At 39.5% G+C, this 14,104-nt stretch overlaps 1 protein-coding gene and 1 long non-coding RNA gene across 9 annotated transcripts in view; one reads left to right on the plus strand and one right to left on the minus strand.

Annotated features, from left to right (window-relative positions):
• The first annotated feature begins 6,465 nt into the window (after positions 1–6,465).
• On the plus strand, positions 6,466–11,447 carry LOC133271375 (uncharacterized). The gene is made up of 2 exons (XR_009744113.1): positions 6,466–8,143; positions 11,318–11,447. It is a non-coding gene; the product is annotated as an uncharacterized LOC133271375 (long non-coding RNA).
• The window catches only part of ENOX1 (ecto-NOX disulfide-thiol exchanger 1), a 371,562-nt gene continuing 366,395 nt past the window's right edge, over positions 8,938–14,104 (minus strand). For all 8 annotated transcript variants that reach the window (XM_061457317.1, XM_061457316.1, XM_061457310.1 and 5 more), the window contains 2 exons: positions 13,002–13,087; positions 8,938–9,895 (listed from right to left, as the gene is read on the minus strand). In XM_061457317.1, the coding sequence (XP_061313301.1) occupies positions 9,764–9,895; positions 13,002–13,087 (218 nt within the window). In that variant the 3' untranslated portion in view covers positions 8,938–9,763. The remainder of the gene's footprint in view (positions 9,896–13,001; positions 13,088–14,104) is intronic.

Genomic DNA, 14,104 nt, shown 5'->3' on the forward strand with positions numbered 1-14,104 from the left:
AACAGTTGAACAGGTGAGGTGTTTACTTGGACAAGTCAAAATTAGGCTCTGCTTTCTGCTCTACAGCATGAAGTGGTAAATGACTGCAATCACAAGATATTCTGTGAAGTTTATCAAGTGGCTAACATCTCTCACGTATTTAGCTCCACGTCCACATTCTAGTGAAAATCCTGGTATTGACGTCATTTAAAAGCAAATTCTTAGTAGAAAACAGGTACTGTCTGGCTGGTTTTTGGCGTGTTGCTAAGTAGCTTTAATACAAGTTTTGGTCACAGATTCCCTTGCTTGTGTATTTATCTTGTGACAGCTCTCAGACTACTCTCCATAGTTCAGAAAGCCAAGGGGCTGTGGCTTAGTGCAAGTCTGTGTATTGTCATGTAATACATGTGATTAAGAAGTACTTTTTAGTAGTGAGTTATACTTCTATGACATGGCACAAAGTGGCAGCTTCGCAACACCTCTGCTGGGAGAAGTCTTCATCCCTTGTACAGCTTTGAACTTGTCCATCTCCTGCATAGCTGCAAAACTGAGACTTTGTGTATCTAGAGTTATTTTCTTTGTTACTCAGCTCTTGATGTATGTTGTTTAGCTGGGCTCTTGTAGGACTTTTTGTTGCCTTCTTCTTTTTTGTCAGCCTAAACATTCTCATTCAGTTTGTTTAACCCATCAAATAAAGAGAATTAATAAAAACCTTGCTTTAGATTAGTTGCACAGAAGAACAGTAGCATTGATCCTGGGATTGCCCACAAGAGACCTTTTTGTAACTCTCCCAAAGCTTTGAGTTACTTACATGACTTAAACTCTGACCAGCTTTTGCTGTCCTCCAAATATTTTTGCATGCTTGGACTGGAGAACCTGGGACAGGTACAAGCCAAATGGGTCTGGGAGCAGAAAAATTTTTCTGGTTGTTTCTGGAAATGTTTTTGCTGCTCCATCTCCTTTGGAAATTGGCAAATAAATTAATTTCAAGGCTTTTAGGAAATTTAGAAAGAAGGTGTCCAGGTTCTTTTTTCCATTAGGATCCACCTACTTTTGCTGCAGATAATTCATATTTTCCTATTGACAGTGGAGCTTGTTAACTGCCTGAAACAAGGCTTGAACTATCCAAAATGAACTTTTCAGAAGAAGAAACTATGTAGAAATAAACCCAGAAAAAGACAGCCCAGATGGTACCAAATCACTTAACCTGGCAGCAGCAACTAGTGTGTATTGAGCTGAATGGAGAGTGTACAAACACAGCTATGATGTCTCTTGTGGCCAAACTACCCTGTTCACTCTTAGTGTCAGTATCTCTGCACAGTACTGTGCAACAGTCACATCACTAGTTAGCCTTTGACTAGCACTCTTTGCCCAGATCCATTCAGTTTACCCTCCATTATCTTTGACAAGGCTGTGTTATAACAGAAATCTCAGTGTTCTTGAAAGACAAACAAAAATTTGAAGTCTGAAGATGTACAGATTTCTTGCTGGTTGCATGACCAATATATGTCACTGAACTCTCGACCATCTGCCCATATTTTACTGCTGTAAATAAAAAGCTCTGCACTGCAGAGCTGTTGCATGAGCAACTGCCCAGTTCCATTTCACCTGGGCATGCACCTCCTTGTTTTTCTTCAGACATTTGAACTTCATGGACCACAAAAATCAAAGAAAGGCTGTAAATTCAATGTTAGCCCTGCTCTTGACTGTAAACCTTTGAAACAGTAGGGATTTCAGCCGCCACACTGAAGTGTCTTAGAGGAGGAAAAGTAGAGAAGTGCTCATAAAAGATAATACTTTTTTTTTCATTGCTGTTCCATTTCCCCATACTAACCTTTGTTTTAGAGCATCTCACAGCTATAAACTACAGAGGGTTTTCTTTAGAGTTAAAAATCATCTCAAAACATTCTGTGTGAACATAATATGAGCTCCTTTTCTCTGTCTCTAATAGGATGAACCTCTTTGCCAGCTACGTACTTCCAAGTCTTCTCTTTCATCATGAAGGCTGGGGGGGAAGAATGGGGTCACCAGTGTATGCCTTCCACCCTCAGTCACTGAATAATTTTCTACTGAGACAGTAGGAATTCATTTTATAGATGAAAGATTAAAATCCAGCCCTGAAATGAAGCAGGAGTTCTGTGGCCTCTGGAGATGTCTCCTTCCCCTGCAGTTTGCACAGATGAGTCAAGGACTTCATAGGGATGGAAAAGATATGGCAGGTGATTTCTGTAAATCTCTGCCAGGTCAATTTTAAATGCCTTCCCTGTCCTGCCCTGTGCACAAATAAAGTGCCTGTTTCCAGAGCTGTCAATCAAGAACCTCTCAGGGTAGGAAATGTGTTTTAGAAAACTTGTGCTGTTGAGCCACCCTCTGGCTTCCTTCTTTGTTTATATGTTTTGTTGTACACAATGAGCTTCCAGTATCATCCTGCAAAACAGTTCCTGACTTGCAGTTCTTTATTAGACAAATCAGCCTTGGACTGGAGGCATGGTGTTTATCTATGGATGTTCATCTTCTGAAGACAAAGTGTAGATTCCACTCTGATGAATCTTCAGCTTTTTTTTTCTCCATCTAACCAAGTGAGAAATACTAACTAGGTGACAGTCAGTCAGAGCAGAGGGGTGGAAATGACATACTGAAATAACTTTTGACTGCCCGGCGAATACTTGCTTTCTATGAATGATGTATGTCCTCGTTAGCCTTCAAGGAGAAGAAAAATCATTTTGCTAACATTTACTAACCATTTTTTATCAACCAATGAACTGTAGAGGTAGAGATACAGATTTTTCTTGCAGGGAGGCATCTCTGCCTTTGGAAGTTTTTATTATTTGAGTAGCTAGTATTATTCAAGTATCATTTCTGGGACAGAGCCAACTGCAGCCTGATTTTGGAAGGTTCCCCTTTACAGAGACTCAGACACAACACCTGCTCGAGCTGACTCCATGTGTAGAACCAGGTAAGAAAACTCAAAAACTCTCATGCATTCAATACCACCGTACTTTATAATTACTTTTGCTCTGAAATCTCATCTCTTTTCTTCCCTGTTCCCCCTCTTAGTTTAAAACAGGATTGTGGGATGTCTTGGGATTTGAGTGGCTTTTCGATGGAACGCCAGGTTCTAACAAAATCCCTCCAGTCTATTTTTAATCCTATTTCATGGTTTTCTGTTGCTCCACTCCCATTCCTCTCACAAGAGTTCCATGTCTCCCCTCTGTGAAATGCAAGTTAATTTTTAATGTCAGCAACCACATCTGTGGAGTATACAAGTTTTCCAACCTCCTCCCGAGACATGAGCAGGCTAATCAGCTGTATTCAGCAAGGAGCAGTGATGGAGAGAGAAATGTACCAGAGGGTTAATTTTTTAATATAATACATCTCATACGGTGAGAGAGGAAGGTAAAAAACAAAACAAACAACCCCCCCCAAAAATATAAAAGAGATAAAACTTACCTAGTTAAGTGTATGAAACTACTATATAGAGCTACTTCAGAGCAACTACTTGAGAATGAATTATTCTGGTCTTAGAGTCTTTGCAGACAAGCCCTTGGCTAACTTACTCTAAACCTCTAAAATAGACAAACCAGTGTCAACGTCAATGCCCAAGGGCCTAACTCAGCCAGCTTTTCCCATTAAAAGCATTATGCTTTGTCTGCATCAGACTTTTAAAATGTATCATCTAATATGTGCTAATGACACGTATTTAAACCGTAGTCTAGACAAAGCCTGTGCGTTTGCCCCCTGAATGCTTGATGCGATCAGCTAACATCCCGACAACAGATATGATTACCCCATTTTAATCGTGCAAGGCTATAAACATTGCAGAATTATCCAGACTTTCCTGGTAGTAAAGAACAAACTCTGAAGGCTGTGCATGGGATCCAAGGTCCTGAAGACCCTCATGGGGTGAGACCTTTGCCCTTGCACAAACAAGCCTATCAGCGGGGTTGTAAAAGCCAGGCTTTAGCATACAGAAACAGTTCTATGCAGAGGAATCTGTTATACCAGAAGGGTGAAGAAAATGACCTAAGTGATTAACTTGGACTACTGCTTTGACATGTGTGGTTAGCTAATAGTCTGAAAGGAATCAAGAGCAGAGCTGAGACTTCGTGTCTGTATACAGCATTGATCAGACTAATTCATGTAACAGCTTTTTTCTGCACATTTTGAAACAGGTGTTGAAAAATTGGAAAGGATATTAAAAACCAGGATGCAATGATTTGAGAAAGAGAAGATAAATGCTTTATAGCAAAACACTTAAAAGCTCAATCTGTTTAGTTTATGAGGAAGAATACTGAGAAGTAAATAGATTACAAAATATAAGTAACTTCATGGGGAGAAAATATGCAGTACTAAAGGATTATTTAATCTTGCAGAGAAAAGCAAAACTGGCTAGAAGCAGCCAGAAAAAAAAAAAAAAAAAGAAGTTAGGAAGTAAGGACACAATTTTGACAGTAATAATCTCTTCTAACAAACTATGGAGAAAAAAAAAAAAATCATTTCCATCACTTGATAACCTTGATTACGGTTGGATGCTTTTATGGGAGGTGTATTTTAATCCACCATATGCTATTGGGATCACTACAGAACTAACTGTGACATGGCTAAGATATGAGCAGTCCAAGTGGATGGGTTTTTTTAGGCTTCAATATATGTATATAAAAGTGCAAAAATTGTCAAGAAGTATCTACCAGCCAGAAATCTGAGCAAATGCTTATAATATGGCTGTGGTAGGATTGCAGGAATGCTCTCTGCTGGGTTTGAAGGAATACATATTTTTTTCCTCTTCCTGCCCCCCAAATATCCCCATTGAGAGGGAGTATGACATTGGAGTCAGACCATTAAGTCTGAATAGTCACAATGTTTATTACTCAGTGTGAGGCAAAACACTTAATCAGAGGTACTCCTGAGTGTATCCATTTGATTTTGTTTATGAATTAGGATTTCCAAGTATTCAATGTAATGAGTTTATGTAGTCTGGAGTTCTGCACCTTGTAAGCATTATTTCCTGATTTGGCTGCTTTTTCCACTGACTTGGTTTTGAAACAGTTTTAAATGAGTAAGCAAATATTCACCCCTTGCAGTCCAAGTAGTCTCAATGACTGTGGTCTCAGAGAGTCTGAAGAAAGAATGGCTTCTTCAGTGTTGCATCCGGCTTTATGGGCACTTAATGCTGATTAACGTAGGAAGATTTCTTTTTTCCTGAGCATCTCAGCAGTTGCTTCCAAAGGATATTGACTACAGAACAGATCCAGAAGGAATTTGCTGCTGTTTCTACTTTTGTTTTGCAGAAAAGTTAGGGTAAAACAGCTGCAGATCTTTCCAGGGTAACCAGAGTGACAAGTCAAGGCACAACTTGTACCCTTTGACAGGAGATGCTGAACTCTGAGATGTTTTTGTTGTGTGGACAAAGTGGACATCAGTCCTGTATTAGGTACCAGCCTGGTACTACAAGCACAAAAAGAACGTATCTCTCCACTTCTTTTCCTTCTTCATCTCCCCAAGCCTTGTTCCCTAAATCAGCTCACATTAGTGCAGAACGTTTTTGTCATACTAACACTGACAGTAAGAGCCATTATGATTTTAAGTAAAATAGTGCTTGCAAGACCAAAATTTTTACTTAAACAAGCCACCCAGAATGCTCTCAAAGCAAATTTCTTAGCTTTAGATTCCATAGCATTTACTCTATATGATGTGTAGCTAAATGTAGCATAGCTTGGTACTGGGTTTCCTCTAAATCTCAGTATAGTGATTCCTTAAGTGAATGTGATGCTCTGGCAGTTGTGAATGTGCAAGTTTTGCCTGAAATATGCACACTTCAATAAACAATTAAGACTCCACTGTGTGCAATAGGATGGGAAAATATTAGAAATTTCCTTTTTAGTAATGGGAATAATGCAGTCTTCATCAAACATTGCTGTCTCTTGTGGGCATAAAATGCAATTTAACAGAAAGGTTACACTCATCTCCCTCAAAAGTGCAGGGTGTAATTCGCATTTCTCCAAGAGGTTTTGCACATTGTATCTCTTAGGCCTTCAAGTGGTAATCAAATACAGTGCAGTAAGAGGCTTGCCCTCTAAACTGATAAAAGTCAACCCTACCACAGCTCCAAGACAATTCAATGCTGATGATGAGTTCAAAAGCTCTCCTGGGAGAACAGGAGTTCAGGCCAACTGAGCTTACAAATCTCTGCAAATTACCCTGAGCATGTTTGGGCAGTTAGAAACCAAATCTTCTCCTGTTCCAGTAGTCCCTGTTTGAGAAGAGGTGGCACAGACATGATTTCTGCCACAACTTGCAGTTGCACGCCAGACTATGCACATTCTTACCTCTTGAGCTCATGGTTAGCCTGATGATGTAGTGTCCCTTTGGCCTTTCCTTCCCTTGTTTTCTTTCCCACTACTGTTTTGAGCATCCTGCTAACTAGTTTTGAGTTTCTGCCAAATGAGTATCTGCCTTCAACCTGACTCAGCTTGAAGAAATTTGCTTCAGGTCTTGCACTGCCTCATTTCATTAAGTACACTTAGTCACCTCAATATCTTCCTTCTTCTGGGGGAGAGCATACTGACTTCTGATGCAGATGACCAAGCCTCTGTTCCAGTCATCAGGATAAAGTGATGTGGAGAAGGACTAGTCTTCTTTTCCATTACAGTGACTTCTTTTATCATAGTTAAGTGGCATCACCTGATGGCATTTTCACAAGTTGCTTTGCTGCAATGCCCAACAGCGCTCACCCACAGCCATGGGCTCCACAGTTATACAGCCATCCTGCAGTGGCACACTTCATATGGAGTACATCTTTCTGGGCTATGAGGGCATCAGACTGCCTGACAGCACTGCTCAGAGAAGCTGGCTAAAGGATGCTTTGCCAGAATTTAGTGTTGGCTTGCAGAACGTCACTGTCTTCTCCATGTATCAGTAACATACCTGGAGGAGATAGAATTGGCTACAAACTATGTTAGCTAGAAGCTACCTACAATGATCATTTAGTCCAACTGCCTAACCACTTAAGGGCTGACAAAATTAGAGCATCTTATTAAGGGCATTGTCCAAATGGGGTACTGTCCAAATGCCTCTTAAACACAGACAGGCTTGGGGTATCGACCACCTCTCTAGGAAGCCTGTCCCAGTGTCTGACCACCTTCTCAATAAAGAAATGCTTCCTCATGTCCAGTCTAGATGTCTTTCAAAGGTGGCTTCCTTGATATTCATCCCATTTTATCACTTCAGGATCTCCAAGGGATGAAGTACATTTCAGCAGCTAAGTGATAGAGCTGAGAATTTTAATTCAGTTTCCCCCAAAGCAATTGAGAACATAATGTTAAACCCAGTTCTGGGGCCCAACCTGGAACTCATAAGGATCCCCCAGGGTTTCAAGGTCTCGTGAAACATTACAATATTGCAGGATGCCTGCATGCTGTTTAGATCTTCTCTGGCGGTCTTTAACGGCCAGTAAAGGAGATTCCCTTTTAGCTTGCACTACACAAGGACTAAAATGTCACTTTCCTAAAGCACTTATGGTCTAGACAGACATGAAGAATTCAGGAAGTAAAAGAGGAAACGAAAACACAAGCACAGAAAATATGGTGATTAGGTGACAAGGTCCTGTCAGTTTTAAGATGTTTTGTGGCCATCTATGATTGGAGTTGTTTTGTGGAAGAGGACATGACCTAAAGAAAAGATAAAGGAGGACATGAGAAAAGGGAGGACAGGATATCATGAATAAGTATGCATGAAGAAAGCTGAAGTGAAAGTTTTCTCACATCTCTTTTCCCTAGTTTAAGTGCCATCCATACACATTTATGTTGCAGTACTTAAATAAGAGCTGTCAGGCCTAACACATTTTTGCCTGAATTATTCATAAATCTGTATGATCACAAGAGAAGAAGGAGTTATTTGGATTAAACTAATTTTCATTAACATAACTGGCATATAATTACTAGTTTCATTCAAGTAACTTACCTTAGCACAGGTTCTGCAGCAACCATAATAGACATATATGTTCTTTAAAAAAAGTTCTGAAAGCTTAATTTTCTCCTAGAATAGACCTACCAAGCCTCTTCCTGTTTGCCTTTTGCACACAATTAACATTTCATTTAATATTTCTATATTCCAGGTAGATGCCAGAAGAGAAATTGGTCCTAAAGCAGTAATCACTAGCAGTCATGTAAGAGAGTTCCTTCATGACTAATTGCATTTGACACTAATTGCTGTTTATTGAAGAACCTGAGTGAAACATCACTCTGACAAGTATCTGGATACTGCCTGCATCTGTTGCAATTTGCCATATTTCCTGCTATTGGTGCCCCACTTGATAGGGCCAGCTCCCTTGTGGATGGCTCTGCTGCTTACATAGAGGTGTGACTCAGAGGAGGCTGCTGTTTCTTATCCAGCACCATGCTAAATGCTGTACTGATTCAGTTCTTTAAAGCAGGGCTCTGGGAGGAGTGATTGCTTCCATACTCTCCCAGCTTGGTTGATACACAAACTTCTTCAGCTGGCTTTTACAGTAATGCTGGAGTACTGTGTGACAGTAAATCCTAAATGATAATTTACACTAATGTCATTAAGGGACATCACCAAAAGTGAGTTATTCCTTTCCCTGGCTGGCCAAAGGCCAGAATAATTAGCTGGGAGTTAGAAGGAGCAATTAATTGGATTCATCGCAACTACCCAGCACAACAGTGAAAATGAGAAATCTGAAGGTGTTCATTTGGCTGCTTGTCTGAAAAAACAAATGAAATCTGTTCAGGTACACAAAGATCCATACTGCTACTTCCTCTGCCAATATTTTTAATTATTTTAATCTTAGCTAATATGGCAAGCTCTTTTTTGACTCCTAATTAATTTAACCAAATTATCCACGATTAATAGCTTAGGTAGGAGAAAGGTAAGTGCCAGAAGACTTTTGCTGGATTGACAGAAACTTAAAAACGTCAGAAGAAAAACTTGTACAAACAATATGGTAGAAGTCATATTTATTGATAAAAATTAATATATCTGCTATAAAATTTGTAACAGTAATGCAACTGAATATTTATGTTGATGCATAAACCTGAATGTTACATACCAAATACAATACAGTAACACTGGTTTCCTCCTTATTTACATGTTTATGAAAATTGATATGCAATCCATGTTAAAAGAACTTGTAATGGAGAATAGTTACATTAGAAAAATAATATTCTTGATAAAGCATTCTTGAGGACTCCAATCACATTTTCAGGCCTCTTTCAATAAGGCAAAAATCCCTGGTACAGCATATAACTTAATTTACAAAATACAATAACTTCAGACACATCTTCAAGTTTTCTTTTGGTATGCTTTTCCTCACTGCAAAATTACTCCATTGTCTTACTAAACAGAAAGAACTTTCAATAACAAAGCTTAATGAGTTCTACTACATATTACATATACATCGCTGTAGCTTAGCGACCATAACCGGGCAGTCTTTCTCCTTAACTGTTTGCTCAATGAGCTTTTCTTAGATGTAGGACATGTAGTATTTTGAAATCATTATGACTGTGGTATCTTTCTTTAGTTTTCATAGGAAACAGATCTGTCACATTTTGAAACTTTTTTTTTTTAATTTTATTTTATTTTAGGAACTGGTGCACAACTACATTTCCACTCACAAGAGAACGTCACAAATGTAACTAAAATCAGGCTTGGATAACTTTGAAAACATACTACTATGTGCCCAAACCCAAATTTCTTACTTTAATACTTTATAACCCTGCCATGCTCTAGGAATTTCTCTTCTGCATAGCTTCATTACTAGTCAAAGTCAGATAGTTTTAATTCCTTCAAAGGCACAAAACTTCCACCTCTTTTCCAGTGTTGCTCCTACACCAGTGAATTCTTGTTTAAACATGCGTGGCAGTCTCATCAAAAGCATTTCTATCTCATTTGCAGAGATCTGAGAAAGAAATAAAAGTAAAATTAAAGTGAGAAAACTGTTCTATAGATTGGAAAGAGGAAATAGGGAGAACAGAGATAAAGGGACAAAGGGGGGGAAATACAGGCCAGATGAAAACAACCAACCAGTTATATTTTTTTTAACCTTAGCCTGACAGGAATTTCCAGACTCCAAAGCAAGTGCAGATTCCTTGCAGGAATGCTTCCACTTTTGTAAGTGCTTCCGACTGTAAAAGAATGACAGCTGCAGCCCCACCATGTGATACCAAGTCCATCTAAGAACTACAGTTGTGGATATACTTGTGAGAAGGAGGAAGCAAATGGGACCTTATTCTTCTTTCTCATCCCAGGAGCTCTTGAATCCTCCTCCTGCTCCATCAGTTCTTCTGTTGCAAAAAAGCTGACACACAGACTTTATTTTTTAATCAGCTCACTTTTGTTACTTAGGGCTGACTATCCATGGAGCCATATTGCCCCAGTTTGAACCATTCAGCAGCTCTAGATAACTAAGCCATAAAGTACTTGACTTGGCATTACTCAGGATGTTTTTATGGTTTTGAAACCTTAATCGCTGGTCACCTTCCTAATTGCAAGGATGTTCTCATTGCAGAAAACACTTTCACAAAGGCAACCTTTCTGGTATAATCAGTAGTGAAGTCAAGAAATGAACAGTCACATAAAATGATGATCATAGGGCTGGAGTACCTCTCCTATGGAGAAAGGCTGAGATGAGGATTGTTCAGCCTGGAGAAGGCTCTGGGGAAACCTTTCAGCAGCCTTCCAGTGCCTAAAGGGGGGCTACAAGAAATCTGTATAGGGACTTTGGCCCTGGGCATGTAAGGGTAAGGCAAGGCGGTATAGCCTTCAACTGAAAGAGGGTCAATTTAGATTAGATATAAGGAAGAACTTCTTTACTGTGAGGGTGGTGAGGTACTGGATGAGGTTGTCCAGAGAAGCTGGACCATGGCTGCCCCATCCCTGGCAGTGTTCAAAGCCAGGTTGGGCATGGCTTTGAGCAACCTTCTCTAGTGGAAGGTGTCCCTGCCCATTTAAGGTCTTCATGGTCCCTTCTAACCCAAACCATTCCATGATTCTACGAAAATGAACAATTTTATCTTACTGCTACTTCTTCTAAAGTAATGGCATGAAAAAATCAGTAAAGAAATCTATGGGTGCTGCCTGTTACCCATAGGTATCTTCATGGTTTGATAGGCTTCCCTGTCAATGATAATTCTGCTTATTCATATTAGTGGGTACTGAAAATCAGTCTTGGAAAAATTCTAAAGCCCCAGAGTAATCAGATCCATTTTGTACATATTCTCATGACAGTAACGGAGAGCTAGTTACCTTTGGGTAATGTATCTGAGCTCTATACTGAGCCCTCAGCCCACATGGGTTTGCTAACCTTATCATTCCTCCTCAGGTGAAGAATGACAGGCTAACCATGGAAAGTAATTGAAATTCATCTCTGCTATTGCATCTATGGATTACACTGTTAAAAAGCAATTTGTTGCTACAAGCAGTTACTTCCAAAATAAACCAGCGAGGTCAAATTTTGCGACTCGTGTATATTACGCAACAGCTAGGTCCAGTGGTAGTTACAGGGACTGGTATGCTGGCACCATGGTGAGATGGAGACAATGCGTCTTCCAGGAGGGCTGTGTTTGCAAGTTAAGGGTTTCATCCTGACAGCCGCAGAAGACACAAAAGGCACAGAAGCCAGCACATTACTCACATGAGCAGAAATTCAAGGACAGAGCCCACAGACATACACAAGGAGGGCAATGAAGGTGGTGAAGGGTTTAGAACACAAGTCATGTGAGGAGCGGCTGAAGGAACTGGGGTTGTTTAGCCTGAAGAAAAGGAAGTTCAGGGGAGACCTTATCACTCTCCACAGCTACCTGGAAGGAGGTTGTAGCAAGGTGGATGTTGGTCTCTTCTCCCAGATAACAAGCAATAAGACAAGAGGAAATTGCCTCAAGATGTGCCAGGGGAGGTTTAGATTCGATATAAGAAAAATTTCTTCCCCAGAAGAGTTGTCAAGTATTTGAACAGGCTATCCAGGGAAGCGGTGGAACCGCCATCCCTAGAGGAACTTATAAGACATGTAGATGTGGGGACATGATTTGCTGATGGACTTGGCAGTGATAGGTGTACAATTGTACTAATGGTCTATGATCACATTCTGAGATCATAGCTACATTCTGACTGCGTCTTGCAAGAAGATCTGGGCAAACACCATCATCTCCATGTCCATAGGAAGTATTGGTATATACGGATCAGAGCTGTGGTTAACCGCAGGGTGACCCCTGCATCTGCAAAGTATTTCAATCTATCATCCCACAGAGCTGTTTAGCACTTAGAATAGCATTCACCTAATCAAAGGTGGCTATTTCACAGCTGAGCTTCTCACCCTTGACATGCTTAAATTCAGTGGAGAGGAATAGGCCCTTTTGGTGTTGATTTAGTCTCATTCTACAGTAGATATTTAAAAGTAAGTCAATGAATTTTATTCTACAGCTATGTTTTGACTATGGACTGCATGAACTGATGCATTAAAACCCACTTTGCAGTGTAGTGTGTTGGCCTCACTTCTGAAGTGACTAAACCTTTTCTGAGTTTAGCAATAGGGTCAGTCAATTCCTTTATGAGGCCCTCTCCACTTCCATGTGGAGACAAAGGGTATGTTTCATTGGCCATTCACATATTCATGAAAGTTCATCTTCAGTATGACCCATGCCTAACTTTTAGAAGAATAAGGAATTGTCTCCCAAAACTGCACAGTTCGATGGCTGTGGCTATACCTGCCTCTTGTTCTGGTTTCTTTCTCCTCAGCCGTATTTCAGGATCATGTATCATAAAATCAGCTGCTAAACTTTGCCATTTAAAGCTCTGCTCTTCTTTGCCATAGAGAACAGTTCAGCAGCGTGAGGCAAAGACCTCAGCACAAACACGTGCACTGTAATTTGTGAATGAATAAAGACCGCAAACCCCCAAGCCCCATATCCCATTATCTTTCTAATGGAAGTGCACTAAGAGTTTAACCTGCAGTAAAGAATAATACAATATTTCTATAGAGAAAGCAGATTTTGATTAAATTTTTTTACCCTAGAGTCCAACTGCTGCATATAAGACCAAAGATATTCTATATTGGCTCCAAAAGGGTGGACATGAAGAAATGTGGATATGATACCTGTATGAAAAACAAATGCACACAAGTTATTGAAATTGCCTCAGAAAATATACCATTAAAATAAGCAAAATCATTCTGAATAGTCTGTTCTTGCAGGTTTTTCAGTATGAGTTATGATTCTTATTTTTCTTACACACCCCAATAATCATAACAAAATGGCACATTTTTAATACAGTCATAATAACACGGTAAACACAATAGCTCATCTTCAGGAATGACAGCAGTTAGCAAGTAAGTGACCAAGATAATATACTGATGAATAAAGGAATTTCTAAACAAAGACTTGCTGGAAACATTTCAACTACCAATTTTATGCTTGATTTACCAATATAAAATTGTGGATATTGTAATGGTAAAATTATTGCTTTTTTCCCCTTCACTGGATGTTCTGTTGTGAAAACGTTTCATATAATTGTGTCAGAAACCTCACTCCCTCAATTTTTTCTAGTAATTACGCTGCTGCTGGTTATGAAAAGTGTTTAATCCGTATTACCCTAACTGCTGCTGAAGAAAACACAAATTCTTCATGACATATTTACGTATTTACTTTCTTTTAAAAGACAGCCAGTTATGTCTATCTTCACTGTTATTTACAGTGTCGTTGTAAAAGGCACAGGAATAAAAGTGGCTTAAAGGAAGTGAGGATCTAAGTCCAGGGATTTTTTCTGCAGTGAAAATGTAGTGACAGTATAGGAATGATGACCAGAGAAAACAAGATTTGGGGCATAATAATTGCTATTAAAAGCACTATCCAATTTCTTCTCTTCTAAACAAAGAATGAAAATACAAAATGGCATGTGTATTACTTACTGTCTGGGGAGAGTTAAACTGTAAGAATCAGACCAAATATTTTCAACTCTGTTTGGATGGGTTTCTTAGCTAAACCACCCTAGGGGAAGTTCCTTATATTTAAAGCATAAACACCAGGATTAAAAATGCTTACAAATGACAAAAATGGGTCACTCTATCTTGTGTACTGCAGGCCATACTGCTTTCTTGGTGCTGAATGAATTAGGA

The sequence above is a fragment of the Pezoporus flaviventris genome, unplaced genomic scaffold (assembly GCF_033815535.1).
Source record: "Pezoporus flaviventris isolate CSIRO_AGI_PZ_B2104156 unplaced genomic scaffold, CSIRO_AGI_Pfla_v1 ptg000025l, whole genome shotgun sequence".
Classification (NCBI taxonomy): Eukaryota; Metazoa; Chordata; class Aves; order Psittaciformes; family Psittacidae; genus Pezoporus; species Pezoporus flaviventris.